This window comes from Psammomys obesus, unplaced genomic scaffold (assembly GCF_907164565.1).
Source record: "Psammomys obesus unplaced genomic scaffold, mPsaObe1.curated_primary_1811, whole genome shotgun sequence".
Classification (NCBI taxonomy): domain Eukaryota; kingdom Metazoa; phylum Chordata; class Mammalia; order Rodentia; family Muridae; genus Psammomys; species Psammomys obesus.
In genome coordinates this window covers 29,588,537-29,608,761 of record NW_026592118.1, presented here as the reverse complement: position 1 = coordinate 29,608,761, position 20,225 = coordinate 29,588,537, and the positions used below count along the sequence as shown (strand labels likewise).

The 20,225-nt window shown below is 38.2% G+C and overlaps 1 protein-coding gene across 2 annotated transcripts in view; it reads left to right on the top strand.

Moving 5' to 3' along the window:
* Positions 1-19,200, top strand: part of Fam133b (family with sequence similarity 133 member B) — a 23,429-nt gene extending 4,229 nt beyond the window's left edge. The window contains exons 2-11 of one of the 2 annotated variants that reach the window (XM_055612875.1): positions 4,077-4,174; positions 7,209-7,287; positions 7,988-8,062; positions 8,166-8,198; positions 8,613-8,675; positions 9,138-9,230; positions 10,519-10,569; positions 13,044-13,130; positions 15,164-15,211; positions 17,946-19,200. In XM_055612875.1, coding sequence (XP_055468850.1) covers positions 4,077-4,174; positions 7,209-7,287; positions 7,988-8,062; positions 8,166-8,198; positions 8,613-8,675; positions 9,138-9,230; positions 10,519-10,569; positions 13,044-13,130; positions 15,164-15,211; positions 17,946-18,032 — 714 coding nt within the window. In that variant the 3' untranslated portion in view covers positions 18,033-19,200. The other variant, XM_055612876.1, reaches the window with a different exon arrangement.
* Positions 19,201-20,225: the final 1,025 nt, after the last annotated feature.

Here is a 20,225-nt window from a genome sequence, read left to right as displayed (position 1 = left end):
ACACACACACACACACACACACACACACACACACACACACACACACAATCAAAAATAAATGTTTACAAAAATAAGATAGTTGGGGGAAATGTTTGTTTTGGTGCACATGCATTTATTTTGTTGTTGTTGGTATGTGTAAAAATGCTGTTTGTTTGCAACTGATTTTGGTTTTTACTTCAGAATCTTGGACATCTTTCCAAATCACAAAAACTGTAGATCTACTTAATTTTTTCAGTGACTACATAATATTTTATTTAAGAGACATAATTCAGTTTATTTCATGAATCCTAATTTGACGGTGGCCTAGGTGTTTTTAGTTTTTTTCTGTTGTGGTAATGTAGTTGGGATGATTCTTTTCTATAGTTGCACTCTTTGGAAATAAATTTTGAAGTTTTAAACTTAAAATGTTTTACCATTAGGTACTACTAAAATGATTGCCGTTAAGAGTATTTAGTGCTCTTGAAGAGAACCTGGGTTTGGTTCCCAGCACCCGTAACTCCAGTTCCAAGGATCTGATGCCCTTTTCTGGTCTTCAAGGACACTTTTACAATTGGTACACAGACAAGCAGGCACATATATACACATAAATTTAAAAAGTAATGACATGGAATATGTATATATGATACTGTTTTATGTGTTGAATTTAGTTTGTGTGATTGAATTAGCAGCATTGTTGGTGAATTAACAGTTCTGTTATTTGAGAGTATATGCTTAGATAGAAATATGTTCTGGGGATAGGGAGATTTAGGAAAATGCTTGCCATGCAAACCTGAGGACCTGAGTTCAATCCCCTAGAACCCTTGCAGAAAGCCAAGCACAGTGGTGTGCATCTTAAATCTCAGCATGGGGAAGGCAGAGACAAGAGGCTCTCTGGCGCTTGCTAGCCAGCCAGGGTATTTAATTCTTGAGTTCCAGGTTCAGTGAGAGACCCAAGCTCAAAAAATAAGGTGGAGAGCAGTTGAGGAAGATACCCCATGTCACCCTGTGGTTAAACATACACGCACAGAATGTTTCTGTATTTTGCACTGCATTTGATACATATTTCTTGCCTTGATTTCTCTAAATATTCTTAATATTAGGAACTGCTAACATTCTGTCCTGCTTGTAAGAAACTTACGTCAAAGATTTATGGTTCTTTCCAAGTAATTAGGCAGTGTTGTTTTGGTGGAAGTAATTCTTATGTGCTAGTCTGTGGTAGCTTTATATTATTTACTCTGCCAGAGAAATCTGGAAGTGTATCACATCTGTTACATAGGTGGAAATGTTGGTCATTTTTACAAGTTTTGATAAAGTGCACCATATGTTAAGGAACAAGAGAAAGGCCCTGAAATCAACTTCAGGTTAATTACCTTTAGCTTAAGTTCTTATCATTTAGATAGAGAGGAAAAAGGTAGAAGAATTTTATAAGCATTTATAACTTGAATTAAACTTTGGAAAACTGAATATGAAGATCACAAGGTCGAGGCATGGTGGTACATGGCTGTAATCAAAGGCTGAAGCAAGGTGTGGAGAGTTCCAGGACCAGCCTACAGCTACTTAGGGAGAACATGTCTCAAAACAGATTTTATGCCATAGCAAATTTTAGTGAATCTACATCTTTGCCAGAAACCATCACTAAACAAAGAAACCTTTGCTTTATTTTGTCTCAGTGTTTTTGAGGGGGAATAAAAGGTCTCCGAAATGTTCATCCTACTATAGTAACTAAAATAATAGAGCATCGTTTTTTTATTCTTTTACACATACATACATACATACATACATACATGCATCATATAGGATATAGCTGAGTTGATAAGAGTGCTTCCCTAGCATTTACAGATCCCTGAATGTGATCCCCCAGCACCATGTAAAATTAGATGTCCATGCCTGTGATCATTGCATTCAGAAAGTAGAGATGGACAGGATCAGCTCGGGTCCTGAGTCATCTCCCTGTACGGGAACACATTTTGTTTTTTATATAAACATACACTCAGATATTTCATTCTGCTGCCTTTGTGTTAAGCATTTCAGTTGGTGTGAAAACAAAACGGTGAAAGCTGGCATGTTGTTTTACATACCGTAAAATTTACTTTTTTTAAAATTTTATCTATCTATCTATCTTGAGGTGAGGTCTCACTCAATGGCTTTGGCTGGCCTGGAACTTGATATTGTATACCAGGCTAGCCTTTAACTCACAGAGATCCTCCTGCTTCTTTCTGGGTGCTGGGATTAAAGGGGTGTTCAGCAACCTTAGCCAATTTAAAAGTATAGTGTCGGGCCTGGAGAGATGGCTCAGTGGTTAAGAGCACTGTCTGTTCTTCCAAAGGACCCAGGTTCAATTCCCAGCACCCACACGGCAGCTCACAACTGTCTGTACCTCCAGTTCTAGGTGATCTGACACCCTCACACCAATGCACATAAAATAAAGTTAAATAAATTATATAGCTTATTAAAAAAAAAGTATAGTGTCATGCCATGAGCTACATTCACAGTGCTGTAAGACCATCCGTCCACTTCCAGCCAGAACTTTCATAATCCCAAGTAAGCTGTGTCCAGTGAAACAGTATCTCTAGCTGGTAAGCTCAGTACCTTCTTCTGTCTATGGATTTGCTTCCTACAGATCCTCCCAGAGGAGGAACTGAAGCCGTCCTGTTGTGTTTCTCATACCTCACACCTCACTTAGACCCATCCAGATGCGGTATTAGAATTCGATTTTTTAGAAGTGTGGGGTATGTTTTGTTTATCTGTCTTCCATCGGTAGATGTTAGTTTTTGTTCCGCCCTTGGACTGTTGTGAATACTGCTGCTGTGAACACTAGTGTTCCCATTAGAGTCTGCATTCGTTTGGGTATATGTAGCACCTAGACATGGAATTGTCGGTTCATGTGCTGATTCTGTGTGTAACTTTTTGAGGAACAACCAAATTATTTTCTAAAGCAGCAATTCAGTTTTATACTCCCACCAACAGTGCACAGAGGTTCCCAGTTTCTTCCCATTTGTAACATCGTGAGATTTTTCTGGTTCACTGATAATAGCCTTCCTAGTGATACTGACCATTCTTTCATGTGTTTATTGGCCATTGACAGTATATCTTTGAAGAAATATCTACTTTAAGTCCTTTGCTCAGTTTTAAATTTGATGATTAGGTGTTTCGTTATTGAGTTATATGACTTTTTATATTCCCTGCGCATTATTCTCTTATTCAATATATGGTTTCCCCTTCTGCAAATTATCTTTTTTTTTTTTTTTATAATGTCCTATCTTGCACATTTTAAACAATTTTGTGAGGTTGGAAAAGTGGTTCAGTTGTTAAGAGCACTGGCTGCTCTTCTAGAGGGCCTGGGTTTGATCCCCAGTATCCACACAGTAACTGAAAAACATTTTAAATTCCATTTCTAGAGGATCCAGTGCCCTTTTCTGACCTCCAATGTACTGTATGTTCACAGACAGAGATGCAGGCAGAACACCTTTACATGTAAATTAAATTTTAAAAGTTATTTTGGATTTTGTTTTGAGGTAAAATTTTATGTAGCTAGCTGCTCCTTATCCCGCTTCTAGCTCCTAAGTGCTGGAGACTCACAAGGTGTGCCACCTTGATTAGCCACATTTTGTGAAGTCCTTATTTTTGTTGTTGATTATTTGTAATTTCATTTTTATGTTATTTTGGTAATAAAATGACATCTGTATGTCATACTACTTCCTGGAATGGGTGAATGAATAGTAAGTTAGAGTTAGATTATTTTACTTTCTTTGAAAGTGAGTTTCTTAATTTATCAGTGAGCATAGTATGATCACCCTCACTGAGTTACTGGGTTTTAGGAAAAGTTACCCTAAAGGCTTCAATAGGTGAGAGGCGTCATTATTTTATCAAATCTCTGGGAAAACAACAGCATTGTGTGATGGAATAACTACTTATCTCACAGACATTCAAAGCTTTGTGGAAGATTCCACTGGTTTTGTAATAAGTTGATTAGGTAGGTTTTTCATGCCTAGTTGGATATAGTATTCATTTATAATAATGCTACTACATAGAAGGTTTGTTGTTTTTTTTTTTTAAGTGGTTATTTTAACAGAATTAATTATTGTTCTTTCCTCAAGGCCTACATGAATCCAATAGCGATGGCTCGATCAAGAGGTCCAATCCAGTCCTCAGGGCCAACTATCCAGGATTATCTGAATCGACCAAGGCCTACCTGGTACTTCTCAATTTACATGTTCCTAAGTTTATTCTTGCTACTTTTATTGATTGTTGAGCAATTGCCAGATAACATGATTTTTACTGATTTTTGAGAATTTCATACATGAGTATTGTATTTATATCATTTCCATTCCTCCTCCTTTCTCCTCCAAGTCTCCCTGTTTTCCCTTCCTACTCCCCCTCAAATATAGGACTTCTTTAATATTGTTGCACACACATGCGCCCTATTAAAGTGAACTCATTTGGTATTGCTCATATGTACGTGTTTTTAAGGTTGGTCACTTGGGATTAGATGACCTTTCAAAAAGTTCATCCCTGAAGAAAACTGAGTGTACTGATTTCCTGCCCCCACCCCCAGCATACCTGTAGTATCTTCATCCATCTTGGCTTGTCACCTGGTGTTGTCATTATGCAGATCTTATTTAGGCAACTCTATTGTTGGAATTTCGGGGGTAAAGCTTCCCAGTCATGTCTAGAAGGCACTAATTCTCAGTGGGCATCTTGGTCCTCTTTCTCTTAAAATCTTTCTGCTACTCTTCTATAATTTTCCTGAGCTTTAAGTGTATAGGTTGCATTGTAGATGGACCAATTTGGGGTGGGCACCTGTGGTCACTGACCCTCTCTGCTCTGACCAGTGGGGTCTTTGCAGTAGTACCCATCTGTTGCAGAGAATGGACGTTTCTCTGTTGAAGGTGAGAGCTGCCCTTATCTGTAGATAAGGGTACATACTTAAAATGCAGTTAGAAGTGTTACTGGATTAGGAAGATAGCTGTAATAGGTTCTCCTCCAGTATGCCCTCCTACGTGGGCCTTAAGTCCAATTAGATAGCTGTGGGCTACATCTAAAGGTGCCACTCTTGGACCCATGGGGATATGCCCTCTGATCATTGTTGTTCGTGGGCTTTACCACTGGCTTTCTCCCTTAGCAGCTTGCATACCACTTTCAGATACTATGAGAGCCTGTCCTCAGAAAGGAGGTTCCCAGGTCAGTCCCAGCTTGATTTCTCTAAGTCTCATATCCAAAGTGTGGTCAGTTTTTGGGTCTTACTTTCAAGTTCTGGGAGGAAACCAAAGGCAGAGGCAGTAGCCATATTGTTTTGGAAGACCAGTCCACTGCCCCACCAACACACTCATGCCTGGCACTCGGATTTTCATAATATAATTTGTACTCCTTCAGGTAGCAAGCATTATCACCCTGTATAGCACACCTCCCTTTTTTAATTATGTTGCTTGTTTCCTTGATTCTTTGTTTTGGGGTTTCTTTGTGTGGGGTTTCAATGGATATTGATCCTCTATCTAAAATATAGCTGGCAAAGAGTCTTAGTGAGCTTCCTTTGCTATACAGAGGTCACATTTGTTGGTTGTTGGCCTTAAATCCTGGGCAAATGGATTTCTGTTTACAAAGTGCCTTCCTTTCTGTTCCTATGTGTTGTAAAGCACTGCCTATTTTTCTTCTAGCAGTTTTAGCCTTTCTGGTTGAGGTCCATCTAGAGAAGATTTTTGATCAGGGCAATATATGTGGATCTAATTTCATTCTTGTACTTGTAGACATCCATGATAATGAGTGAGCTTTAAATTAACATTTATCATGTGCTTTGTTTTGAATATATGGTTCACATGCATAAACAAAATAACCATTTGAGAAGCTGGCGCAGCTAAAGCACTTTGAGGGAACCTTTTCCTGCTTCTCTCTTCCCTGGCCTATAAAGTGCTTAACCTTGAGAGCTCTGTGCTGTTTAAAATCAGCGTGTGAATGACTGTCCTTCATGAGATTCACTTGGATGTGACCTAGGACTAACAGGAATACTGAGCAGTGCTGTTCAGCTCGTCATCTGATTCAGGAGAGTCAGAAAAACTGTAGGAGTAGCTCTTTTTTTGTGAACAGATGGTCACAGTTACAGGCACTGTTATTTAATATTCCATCCCTTTTTGTTACTACATCCTGCAGTGATGTATCTCCAGCTGCAGGGTACATAACCATAGATTCAGGCAACTGTAGCTGACGCTCGTCATTTGTCATTTCAGCTCATTGTCCACCTCGTCCAGTGTGGTTAAGTATTGTTCTTAACCACTGCAGCATACCAGAAAAATTCCCCAAAATAAAAGGTTATTTGAGCTTTAAAATGGTAAGAGAGGATGGAATTTAAAGTGAAATGCTCAAGCAAGCTTCCCCCACCCCCGTCAGAAGCCTTTAAAAAACAACTCATAGATTAATTCTTAAGAGCATTCTTGTCAAATAATTTTGCTTGTATCAACATTAATGGCAACAAAAGGATGTCAGGTACTGTTGAAAAAGGGGAGTGGTAGGAGGCCAGGCTTTCAAGGATATTTCTAACAGAATCACACAAGGCACACTTAATTCCTCTAGCAAGGAATTCTGACAATGGAGATGGGACATTGCCAGCCCAGAAGGCTCATAAGACGTTGGGTACCCAGGGTTTTTATTATTGGTTAGTCAGCCTTTGTTGTCACTAACCAGCCTTTGTTGTCACATTCTCAAATTCCACATTCCTGGAAATAGAGCAGATATTCAGCCTAAACTGTACTGTATCTTCACACATGCAGAGTCTAGGCAGGTTAGCTACTCTTGGTGAGGGAATGGGAAGGCTTTTCCAGAGTTCAGCTCCCAGATGCCACCTTAGGCCAGTGATCCAAGAAGGCAGGCTGCATTGAGCCTTCTGCGTGCGTGTTAGGCTTACGAGCAGATTGTAACACTGACAGCTTGTGACCTGAAGAGGTGTCTTTCTTTCTTTGAACTTGAGTAAGGCTATAAAGTGTCATTTATTGAGTTATCATGAGATTCACTCAAAATAATACTTAAGCAATCTGGATTTAGATGAGGAATGATTAGTATTACCCAGTGGGCTTTATTATGATTATGTATATGGTTGTCAACAAAGAAATTTGAACTATCAATATGAAAGGGAGTCTTGGAATATTGAAATGTTATTTACAAAAATTCTGTTGTCTTGTTTTTATCCATCCACTTAAATTGTAACGCTTGATATTTTATTTATTCTGTTTTTTTTAAAGGGAGGAGGTAAAGGAACAGCTAGAAAAGAAAAAGAAAGGTTCCAAGGCTTTGGCTGAATTTGAAGAAAAAATGAATGAGGTTTGTAATAGCATTTCTTAAAAAAAATAGACTAGTCTTTTCTAGTAAATGAAATCTGTCTTAATTCTTTCACTTTAATAAATCAAGACTTTGGGCATTGCACTTTAGTCATTAAGGGGATTCTATATTTTATAAATATTACTGTTAAATATTAAAAGGCAGGTTCGCGAGTAAGTGACTGCCTTCTTATAAAAATAAGAGAAGGACTCAGTAAAGGCACTTGTCCTGAAAGCCTGGTGACCTGAGTTTCATCTTCAGAAACCAACATACACATGGAAGGAAAGAACCAATTCCACGAAGTTGTCTCTGCCCTACACACATACACCATAGCATACATACACCACATACACCTCATTTCCACCACTGTAGTCAGTCTTTTCTTTTGTTGGGCTTTGTTTTGTTGTTGTTGTTTTTTAGTTAGTTTTAAGTCCTGGTGTGGTTGCACGTGTCTTTAATCTCAGCATTTGAAAAGTGGAGGCAGGTGGATATCTGAGTTTGAGGGTAGCCTGGTCTGCAAAACAAGTTCCAGGAAAGTCAGGGCTACGCAGAAAAACACCTCTGACAAAAACATATGTACAAGTGAAGATAAGTAAATCTTTTGTTTGAAAAAGGAAGTTGAGATAGGTGAGTGGTAATTAAAAAAAAAATTGGAAAGGGCTCAGTAACTTCTAATGTTCTAATGGTGTCTCGTTTTTTGCAGAATTGGAAGAAAGAACTAGAAAAACATAGAGAGAAATTATTAAGTGGAAATGAGAGCTCATCCAAAAAAAGACAGGTAACACCACTTTTAGTTTATCATTGGATTTTATAATGATATGTTAATAAAGTCGTTTGAAAACCACATCCACTTATTCAGGTTTGTGTTTCTTTCTATTTAGAGAAAGAAAAAAGAAAAGAAGAAATCTGGTAGGGTGAGCAAAAGTTTTCTATTTTCTAAATGTTAAGAGGCTATTATTTAACAAAAAAAAGTAAGAATGATTGATTTTTCTGTGTATGTGAAAGCTCACTTAGACTGTAGATGGCATCAAACAGCCCAAAGGTCCTTTGGCTGTGATGGGCGGTGATGTTCTCTTCGTGGATGAAGAGAACATACACTAGTAATATCTCTTGCTACTACAAAGGACGATTGTTGATTATTGAGCATATGTTGTCACTTTGTTGAGCTTTGGGGGAGGGAGATGACTTTTACATTTTAGTTTCTAAATCTTATGAATATGGCATCTGTTTCTTAGACACTAGATTGATTTCACTAAGTGCTTGAGAGACTTAATAAAGAAACCAATTCCTGCATCTCACAAGCTTTAATTGTTTTGTGCTTGGTCAAGTATTCATCTTCTTCTTCATCGAGCTCTGATTCTTCCAGCAGTTCTTCAGATTCTGAAGATGAGGTAAGATATGCAGTGATGATTCATAAAGTAATTGGTACACACTTGAATGTCAAGGGGACTTCTGTGGAATTGCTACTACAAATGTTGACTTTCTGATTTTAATTAATTCTTCATAACTTAGAGTACCCATATGGATAAATGAGATGATGAGATGTTTAAATATTAGTGTATATATATTTTAAGTTCGTTTTGTCCATTTACAATAATATACTTTTTTTTTTTTTTGAAAAATCGAGTGCTTTTGACTCATTGCTTAGAATTACAAAATATAATTCAGATAATGTGGCTCTTGAAATAGAAAAGCAGTATATTACTTACATTATAAATATTCATTGAGGAAAATATGTTTATAAGCTGGGCCTTTTATTATGTTCTGGTCATTAGTATATTTATAATATTAGTTAAATGGATAAATTACATTCTGAAACATAAAGCAAATGCTTCTAAAAATGTTTTCTGTAGGATAAAAAACAAACAAAAAGGAGGAAGAAAAAGAAGAGCCGTTGCCATAAGTCTCCTGAGAGCTCAGTATCAGACTCCGATTCAGACAGCAAGGTGAGACTCAGCACTGAATTGCCAAGAACACACACACTTCATTTTTTGTCCATTCTTCCTGTCTGGCATTACTCCAGTTAGAAGGAGCACATTTGGTTTTTGTACTTGGAGGTTCTGCACTGGTTGGTTGATGTATTTAATATTGTACAGGAAACATTTTTTTAAATTCCCAAGTACTTTTATATAAATGTTTCTATGTTTATAGATCTCATGATACTGTTTCTTTCGTTTAAAAAAATATACTTGTAATTCTGGGCAAAAAAAAAGCATTGGAAGTTGAGCTTTTAATAGATAGCCCAGTGCTTTTTTTTTTTTTTTTAACCTAAATTTGTTCTGTACTAACTAGAAATAGAACTAAAAATGTCAAGTACAATTGACTTTCAAATTTTGGTGAACATTCTTTTTAAAAGTGTGAAATTTTTTTTTAAAAAAGTTGGTTCCAGTGACCAGGACTATACTCAGTGGTAGACAGCATGAAGTGCTGGCACCTCTCACCTAACTAATTAGACTTATTTATTACCTTTGGATTGTAGAAAACATGCTTGACATTCATGAGAGAGACCCTGGGTTCAATCTCAAGCACCAAAAAAGAGAGGATTGATTCCTAGGTTCCAACTCCAAAGTCTGGTTAGGATCAGAAGTAGTCTGTATTTTTGACAAATGCCTACACAGTTCTGATGAGGGAACCAGGGAACGCTGGGGCTCCTGTTCAGGATTGTAAAGGAGTGCCACTCGCTCTGGGAAAATTGATTCTGTAGAATTATTTGGTGACTCTTGGTTACCTCTGTCGTTAAGGCAGAAGTCCCATATGACCATGGTAGCCAGTGTTCATGGAATACCTGCTATGTGGTGGCTCCTGTGTAGGCCCTTGATGGTTAATGCATTTAATCCTTTCAGTAAGGGTGTCAAATACTTGTTTGTAATACTAGGTTATTAGCTAGAACTAAAGGGGTAACAGAATTCTTGATGAGACAGTAGGGTCAGATTGGTGGATGGCAGAGAACCACCAAAGGCAAAGACGGTTGCATAAAGAAACCCTTATTTTAAATTAAACCTCATGGGTATTGTTTCAAGGGTACATTGGTTTTTTTCAGTAAGAAAGGAAAAAGTCCTGCTGTCTTATATGCAGATACACATAAAATACTTTTTTTTTTTTTCAGAATAAAATGCTGATATTGATGTAAACTTTTATTAGTCATGAATAAATAATTTTGAGGGAGGGCTACACTTACAGTATCTTTTACATTTAAAAGTTATATTACATATTTTCATGTGTATATTTGTTTAGGATGGTTCAAAAAAGAAAAAGAAGTCAAAGGATGTGACTGAAAGAGAAAAGGTAACTTTTTATATTGCCTGTCATACAGCACTTGAATGACTTTAAGAAATTATACTAATGCAATTTTTAAAATATGAATTCCATTTATGAGATGAGGGCTCACTGTATTGCCTAGGCAGGCCTCAAATTTGTGGGATCTTCCTGAGCTGCTGGGGCTGTGATCCCCACTATAATTTCCCTGTTATTAATGCTAATTGATGAATATTAACAGGTAGAAGTAGAAAATGCCCAAAGGATGTCATTCGATTCAATATTCCTGATATTCAAAATTATTATAAAATAATGGTTTCTTTCATGTTTAAAAAAAAGTGCTTCAAAGTATAACATACAGAATCTCTATGTACATACAGACACACATACTCTGAATTGCTAGAATTAGTAAATGGTTTACATTTGCTCCTTACTGTTGGATTTTAAAGTCACCACTCCTTTAGAGGCAGTGATTCTAGAATCTATGTTTGTGCTCCTTAGCCACATTCGCATATAAGTATATATGTATTCATAGTAACAGATAGCATTGTGTTTTTCAAAATAGTGTCACGTTCTTTTGCTTACAATATTCCATTTATTTACTTCTGTCTATGGGGCATCTGGATTATTTTCACTTTTTAAGATTTACAGATTATTTCTATATCTGTCTGTTTGCATGAGTTTGTATGCACCGTTGTGTATGCAGTGTGTTCCTGTGGAGGCCAGCAGAAGATACAGGCCTGGAACTAGAGTTAGAGGTGATTTTCAGTTGCCTGTTATGGGTGATGGCATTTGAACCTGGGTCCTTTGCATGAGCAGTAAATGCCCCTAATCACTAAGCAAGCTCTACAGCCACCAGTTATTTATAGATTTTAGCAATACAAACTGCCACGGTGCATATTTCTTTCTTAACTTTATAGAATTATTTATTTTTATGTGTTTAAGTGTTTTGCTTGTAGATACGCATATACACCACGCACATGCCTGGTGCCCAAGGCGGCCAGAAGAGGGCATCAGATACTGCATAATTGGTATTGGAGGCAGTTGTAAGCCACCATGTAGGTGCTGCAAACAGAACCTGAGACTTCCACATCTCTCTTGTTCTATACACTGGATATTTCTAACCTTTTTTTCTCCTGTGAGCAGTTCTTAGTTTTCTGATGCTTTTCTAGGCTCCCAGAATGTGGATACATTTAATTTATCTACAGTTTGTTCATAAAATGTTATCAATTTACATTTCTCAACAATTGGCTGTACTAGGTGTTTGCATAATTTGTGGTTCTTAAAATGTTTGCTTAAGTTCCTAAGTACATTATAAAAAATCAGAATGTGTATATCCACATGCATATGTGCACGATTTGGGGAAATGATGGTGTGCACTGTGGCCTGTGTGTAGATCAGAAAACAGCTTTGTGAATTGGTGGTCTTTACTGAGCCATCTTGCCATCCTAGAGTTAAGTGTAAATGTAGAAGTTGGAGAGATGGCTTAGCAGTTAGGCATGTTTCCCTCTCTTCCATAGGACCTGGGTTCCGAGTTTGGTTCACAGCACCCACACTAGGTGGCTTACAAACACCTCTACTCCAGCTCCAGGGGGTCTGACCCTCTTTTGGCCTCCATGGACACACACACACACACACACACACACACACTGCATACACTCAAATCTTTCAAAATATAATACTCTAAATATTCCAGTGTTATTGTACAGACATCCTTTTAAATCGTAGCAGGTGATCACCCACTGATTTTCTTTTTGGTGCAACCCTGAGTAGGAACAAAAGGATTAAAATCCAAAGGACCTAAATCTTCTAGCACTTTAATTTCCTATGACCTTAATATTGTATCTGTTAATTTAAGGAAATGAAAATGTTACATCTGACTCAGTGGTTCTCAACCTTCTAATGCTGCAACCCTTTGATATAGTTATTTGTGGTGACCCCAATCATAAAATTATTTTTGTTGCTACGTCTTAATTGTGATTTTGCTACTGTTATAAATCATAATGTAAACACCTGTGTTTCTGATGGTCTTAGATGACCCCTGCTGAAAGGCTTATTTGATCCCTAAAGGACCTGCAACCCATAGGTTAAGAACTGCTTCTCTAAGTGGAGATGCAGTTACTTGAATTTATTAAATGAAAGTTTTGTTTTAGTGGGAATTAAAAACTGAAATCCTGGTAAATGTCATCATTTTCAGAAATTTCTAATTGAGACCTGGGTGATTTGTATGATGAGAAGAATTATTAAGTGTAGCTTAGAAGCAGAGACGTGGGGCTGTGCTCGGCGAAAGAAGCCTGTGGTGCACACCTGAGAGCCTGAGGAGGATCCTTGAGGACCCACCAGGTGCAGGAGAGAACAGGTTTTTCAGAGTTACCCGCTGGGGCTGCCCATGTACACATGTGCGTGCCTGCACAACATCAACTTTCCGGCTGGAAGTGAAACCTGAGGCTTCCTTGGCAGAGGACCCTGTCTTCACCTCAGGGCACATGTATTTGTTTTTGTAGGACACGAAAGGACTCAGCAAGAAGAGAAAGATGCCTGAAGACAAACCACTGTCATCTGAGTCCTTGTCAGAGTCGGACTATGAAGAGGTGAGTAGAGGAAGCAAAGTAGTGCTTTTCAGAGTGAGCTGTACATTTCTGTTTTTCAGGAGATGACTGTATGACTGTCGTTTTGATATTGAACCATGTTTTGGTATGCCTTTCCAATGTCATATTTTTAATATGTTGTCATTCTGGTTACGTGGAGGACGCTATATACAATGCAGCAAACTGAAATCCAGGCTTAAAGTAAGAAGGATCACGTGTGCAATTCATCTTTTGTTTTCAACTTACTATGTGGGTACTGTCAATGCAGCTAGATTCCTGAGCCACCTTAGACATCTACCTTGCCTAGCTGTCTCTGTCTACTCTGTTCCTCAGATTCCTGCTCCTTCATATTCATATTTTCCTTGTTTGTTTGTACCAGTCTCTTTTTACACTTCATTATTTTTGGTCTGTGATAATGGCCCTCATACCTGTCACTCATGCCTTATAGCTGCATTTTTATACTCTTTGAAGTGAAACTCATAGCTGATATAAACTGGATACATTAATTTTTTTATATTACTGCCCCCTAATGGAAGAAATGAAAGTAAACACCAGTGTGTAATCCGATGAAATTGTGTTTGAATATATAAGTGCTTGAGTATGATAACCTTAGGAGATAAAATGTTCATGTCAGGCTACAGTGGTACCACACAGGTGGCCTTTAGAAATCATTGCCATCAGTGTGCTAGACAAAATTTAGACGAACTCAAGAGAACTGCCATTCAATTGCGAACAATGTCTAATGTTTATGTCTGTTCCTTTTAAAAAAATTAATTTTTTATTATATATGCGTGCTCTATCTGCATGTACACCTGCTTGCCAGAAGAGGGCATCAGATCCCAGTATATATGGTTGTGAGCCACCAAGTGGTTGTTGGGAATTGAACTCGGGACCTCTGGAAGAGCAGTGCTCTTTTTTTTTTTTAAACAATCTTCTATTTATTTATTTATTTATTTATTTATTTATTTATTTATTCATTTATTCATTTATTTATTTATTTATTATTGTATGTGCATTGGTGTCAGGCCTGGAGTTACAGACAGTTGTGAGCTGTCATGTGGGTGCTGGGGTTTGAACTCGGGTCCTTAGGAAGAACAAACAGTACTTTTAACCACTGAGCCATCTCTCTAGCCCTAGAGCAGTGCTCTTAATCACTAAGCTGCCTCTCCAGTCCCAGTCTCTCCAGTCCAGTATGTCTGTTCCTTTAATCCTTCTTCCTCCTTAGATTGTCAGTGACATTTTTATGTGGTTTTGTCATGTATTCACTATGTAGTTATCTAACAGGTATGCCATAGAGCTAATAGCCAGTGTTAGAGTTAACACTTACCCAGTTTAATAAGTATATCTTTTCTTTGTACTTAATGTTTAACGTACATTTAACAACTTTGGACTTAATTTCAATTCAGTGCACCATATGTTAAAAGATCAAAAGAAGGGGCTGGAGAGATGCTCAGAGGTTAAGAGCACTGTCTGCTCTTTAGAGTTCCTGAGTTCAATTCCCAGCAACCACATGGTGGCTCACAACCATGTAAAATGACATGGTGCCCTCTGCTGGTGTGCAGGTGTACATGCAGACAGAATATCGTATACATAAAAAATAAATAGATCTAAAAGATCAAAAGGAAATATAGTCAGCACGATGATTGTTATCACAGGCTCTAACCCACCACTCTATGTGGAGTACAGTACATGTGTGACTTCAGTGTTTGGCTCTATAGAGTATTGAGAGTGATTAAGCTGAAGCTGGCGTGTGTTACGTTAGCGTTCATGATAGCTTCCCACAGTTTGCACTGCTTGTTTTTGGTGCTGAAGGCAAAGCTCTTAGGGATAAGTAAAATCTATAAGTTTGTTTTTGGTGTTGTGTTTTTTTTTGTTTTTTTTTTTGAAATTTTGTCAATACATAACGAGTCATAAAAATTAATATTTTATAATCAAAATTTTTCTTAACATGAGTTGAACATATAAGGTATAAGATTAAAATCACTAAGTACAAATTAAGTGTTTATCTTCTGTTCATAAAAATTTTAACTTTGTAGGTGCAAGCAAAAAAGAAGAAAAGCGGTGAAGAGCGAGAGAGAACAACAGCAAGTATCATAGGTTTTATAGACAACAGCAAGCCCCCTGTTCTTTAATGTAACGGTTCATCTGGGACTGGGAAGAGTGTGTCCATCGCCTCTGCTTTCTGGAGAGGAGGAGAAAATCGAGTTGGCTTAGGAAGCTAAGCATATATTCCCTACCCCCTTGCAGTACTTACTGTTAAAAATAAAAGTTCAGAGCTGGGTGGAATAGTGCACACCTTTAGTCCCAGCACTCAGGAGGCGGAGGAAGGTGGCTCTCTGTGAGTTCAAGACCGACGTGGTCTACAAAGTGAGTTACACGATTGCCAGAGCGACATGGTGAGACCCTGTTGTGGGGAAAAGGAAAGGCAATAGAAGTGCAAGGGACTGGTGAAATGACTGAGTGGTTCCAGGTGCTTGCGGCCAGCCTGAGCTTGGTTTCTAGGACACCAGTTATCCTCTGGCCTCCATGTGCACCATAATGCATATACAAGCACAAAGTAAATTCCAAAAAATCTGTATGCTTAAATATGCAAATTACATATAAATGTTCCAACTTTTATTTGCCTTTCAGTTCTACTTCTTTTTGTGTGCGTGTTTGTCTGAGTGTATGTATGTGTATCCTGGAGTTCAGAAAAGCATAGAATCCCCTGTAGCTGTAATTTTCCTCTAGGTGCTGGGAACTGAATCCAGGTCCTCTACAGGAATGGCAAGTGCTCTTAACCACTGAGCCATCTCTCCAGCCTTTATTTAACTTTCTTAAGCTGTGATAAAATAGATTGATTTCCCCAGTCTATAAAAGCAGTTATGCACAGGTCACCCAAACCTAGAATAATAAAAAGGCTTCAGAATATTGGCTGTAATGAGAAATGAGCTGCAAGGGGCAATATGAATGGCTGAGACAAATTACTATCTTCTTATTAAGACAGCTCTGCCATTATGCAGATTGATAAATGGGAAGGGAAAGAAGAGATTTAAGAGAATGGGGATGTAAGAGATAAATGATAAAAGAGCTAAAAAAGAAAATAGCTGATACTTTCAGAGAGTAACACCATGTCTGTGAAGTAATATGCGGGTCTTCTGTATAAGTGTAGGAAGTAGCCTTTGAAGGCACTTTCTTAAGGAGAGGTAAAACAAAAAAGGAGAACATTCTCATTTGTAAGTTCAGGTTAACCATTTTCTAGAACTTCATAGCTCTTATTGTCAGGGCCTCCTCTGAAACAGCAACTTCACTTGGATATGCGTGATTCTGAATCACATGTTTTGTGATGCAGTGACAGATACTGTTTTTCTGATTGAGAAAACAGTTTGGGTGGCTGTTTTGTGCTGTCTTAGATTGATTATTAGAACATTTGGCCAGTCTTTGTGCACTTCAGTACTGTTTGTTTGTTCTTAGTGCTCCGTATTTGTTACCAGCATCTAGGCATGCGCTAGTGCTTAGAGGCCAGTAAAGTAGGAGATGGAGAAGTCTGTATGTGGAGAAAGAAAGCCTCCCATGGGTCTGTAGGTCTGATTTGGTGGTAGTGTGCTTGTTACATACACACACGGCTCTGGGTTCCACCTTTGGCACCATAGTAAAGAAGTGCTCAAATGTAAGCTTTTTGGCTTCTCTTTAAAATTACATTTAAGTACATGCTTTTAAAAAAAAAAAAGGTCAGCAGGACAGTGGTGGCTCATGCCTTTGAACCAGCACTAAGGAGGCAGTGGCAGGCAGATCTCTGTAAGTTTGAGGCCAGCCTGGTCTACAGAGTAAGTCCAGGACAGTCAAAGCTGCACAAAGGATCCCTGTCTCAACAAAAAAAAACAAAAACAAAAAACAAAAACCCTCTGGGGTCTGGATGTGCCTTGGCGATAGTGCGCTTCAGCTGCGCCCCCAGTCAGGCAATCTGCAGGGTCTTCTGGAGCAGTAGCAGAAGAGAGGGAGCTCTGTCTTGCTTATTTGGGCTCTTTCCCCTGTGTACAACACTGGTAGCCTCTTCTGAAGTGTCTGTGTCTTGAGATCCTGCCTTCTGTAGTAGAAGCACTCAGAGGTACTAAAGCTCAGCAAGCTCCAGCCCCCTAATCCACTAAGAATTTGCCCAGGCAGCAATTTCCCTGTAAAAATAGGCATTTGGCTAGATGTGGTGATGTCTGTCTGTAATGCTAGCATCAGGAGTTCAAGGGCATCCTTGATGACAGCATATTCAAGGCCAGCCTGGGCTATATGAGACCCCGTCTCAAAAACAAACAAACAAAAAAACTTATGTTTTATTAAATAAACTATCCTCTGATGTGTATGTCAGTATTTTGTATTAATAAGTTGATATTAGTAACTAAAGTAGTGTTTCACTTTAAAAATAGATTAAATACTTGGATCCTCAAAAAACATCCTTTACTGATGTTTCAGTAAAGCAGTTGAATCTTGCTGTATGTGACTTTGCTATATTGGAGGTATTGGAACCATAGTTCCTTTTTCTTAGAAGCTATGTAACATGACATGTAGCAATTGATAGCATGATTCAGTCAAGTCTTTTCTATAGATGTTTCTGTTGGAATCCAGTAATGTACCATTGACTAGAGAGTTTTCTCCTGTCTTTGAGTTTCAGCAAGAACTCTTAGCCCCATAGTTGTGGTTGTTGACGCTTTTCCAGAAAGTTCTAACTAGTGTGCTTGCTTCTGCGGTTGTTTATAGTAAAGAGCTCAGATGTAGAAGTGCTGTTCTTAATTGGCATGTTTTTAAATGGGCACAGTAGTAACGCCTGCCACGGAATTATTTTTACAGGACAAAACCAAAAAGAAGAGGAAGCATAAGAAGCACAGCAAGAAGAAGAAAAAGAAGGCTGCAAGTTCAAGCTCAGACTCGCCATAGTGTCCAGGAAGACCAGGGTCCTTACAGAGTGCAATGTCGAAGGAGCTCTCAACTGTGAAGATTATGACATACTTAGTAATGTGCATGAATTCCCTTGTTTTTAGACTTGTCCCGGACTAGTCAGTAGCCACTTGGATTCCGCCGTGTGAAGGGCCATGATTGTTGCCTGCTGCTTGAACACCTTTTCCTCTTCCAGTACTTGCGGACTCTGGGAGACAGGACTTTGCAGTCATAGTAATGGTTATGATATTTGGAATAAAGCTAATATTTTTTACTAGACGTATTTAAGGATAAGTCAACAGAAACTGAATCTGGATCCATCTTTAAGATGTAGCCAGAAATAATGAGATGACTCTAGTAAAAATTTTCAAAGTGGGGATTACATTAATACTTCAAAATCCTTACTCTGTAGATAAGTATATTTTAATTTTTCCCACGTATACTTTGATTTACTTGGGGAAGGAACTTTTAAAGAGGGGGGTGGTTTGCTATCTCTTTAGCTACCAGAACAGCGTGCCTTTGATCTCACACATTCTACTTTTGTGGACACAGTAGCCATGCTTCCTGGGAGGTCAGAGCCGGGCACCGTCAGTCCTGCCTTGACTGAGGTTAATGACATCCTTAGACTTTGTTGTATGCTGCTTTGAATGAACCAGAGAGAGGTACCCGGCCCTTTGCAGCATGAGAAAGCCCCCAAAGCTCTGGGATTTACCTCCACTTCAGTAATAACTGAATGTTGTTAGGGTTAGATTGTGTTATGTCATTTGAGTTAATTTTGACTACACTTTGGCTTTGGAGAGGGATTGTTTAGTTGACACTGGTATTTTCTGAGCTTGATAGCTGACACTTCTAAAGCGCATGTGTTACACAAGTTTTAACCAGTCAGGAGATTTTTATGTAGCCAGTGATAGCTACTTTATGTTTTGTATAAATTTTGTTTAGGCTGCAATGTTTAGCTTTTAACTCCTTATTCTTACTGTCTTAAGTTCATAACTATGTTTAATGACACACAAGATATTTAGCATGTAAAAAGCAGGACTTTTTTGTTTTTAACAGCTTCATATTGAAGCTGAGACTTACCACAAACAAGTTGAGTGGCAGGCCTGGAATGCTGTATCTTGTTACATAAAGCTATTGCCAGAATCTTAGTAAACACAATGTTTTAAAAGTTTGTTGTCTTTGTATATTAATAACAGATTGTGACATGTTAACTTATGTGAGATTACATTACTGCTCTGCCTGTGTCATGTTTTACTAGGATTTTGTGCCTCATATCTCTGCTAAATTATTAGGAATGTTCAAAGGAATTGGTAAATCATTTTCATTTTACACTTTTATATAATCAGGTTATATGAAATATAATGATGTATACAATTTTGCCTGTTTCAGAGGGTGTGCTAATTATAGTGGAATATGCACAGAACATTTTGGCATGAAAAGAGGCTGAATAAATAGCTATTTTACTTAAAAATAGCTGTGCTCTTATCTCCCTTTGGGCCACAGGTAGTTATAAAAGTTAGTGGTTATTACACCCTCAGTTTTGTTTTATTTTGTTTTTCTGAGACAAAGTTTCTCTGTGTAGCCCTGGCTGTCCTGGAACTTGTTCTGTAGAGCAGGCTGGCCTCGAACTCACAGAGAACTGCCTGCCTCTGCCTGTGTAGTGCTGGGATTGAAGGTATGCACCACCATTGTCCACAGGTTTTCAGTGATAAAAATCACACGTTTCTTGGGAGGTTTCTTAAATTTTCCTATTTAAAGGTGCATAGCATTTCCTAATGTAAGGTATCAAAAAGTGTGAGGGACAGGTGATCCGCAAATGTACAAAGGCAGGTTATGGGCTTTTCTAAAGGATGACAGTCACATCCTGCAAGAAGCAGCTGTTCGCTAGCTTCGAGAGGTCATTTAGCAAAATGTTGTGTCTTTTTCAGAGTGTGGTGGTTGTGTACCTTAGCAGTCTCCTTGATTGGCATAAAAAGGGTATTTATAGGGTGTTGCCTTTTACATTAATTCTGTGGTTATGATAATGTGTAAGTTAATAACACATCTTTCCTCCTCCACCACAACTTCCCTTTTTTCTACTTGGGTGATGTTACAGCAGTTTTACAAACATGGCACATCATTTATAGAATGGCACTGTGATAACTGCCAGAAAGGACGAATAGACATTCGTGTGTGTGGAAAGGTTGGGTTGAG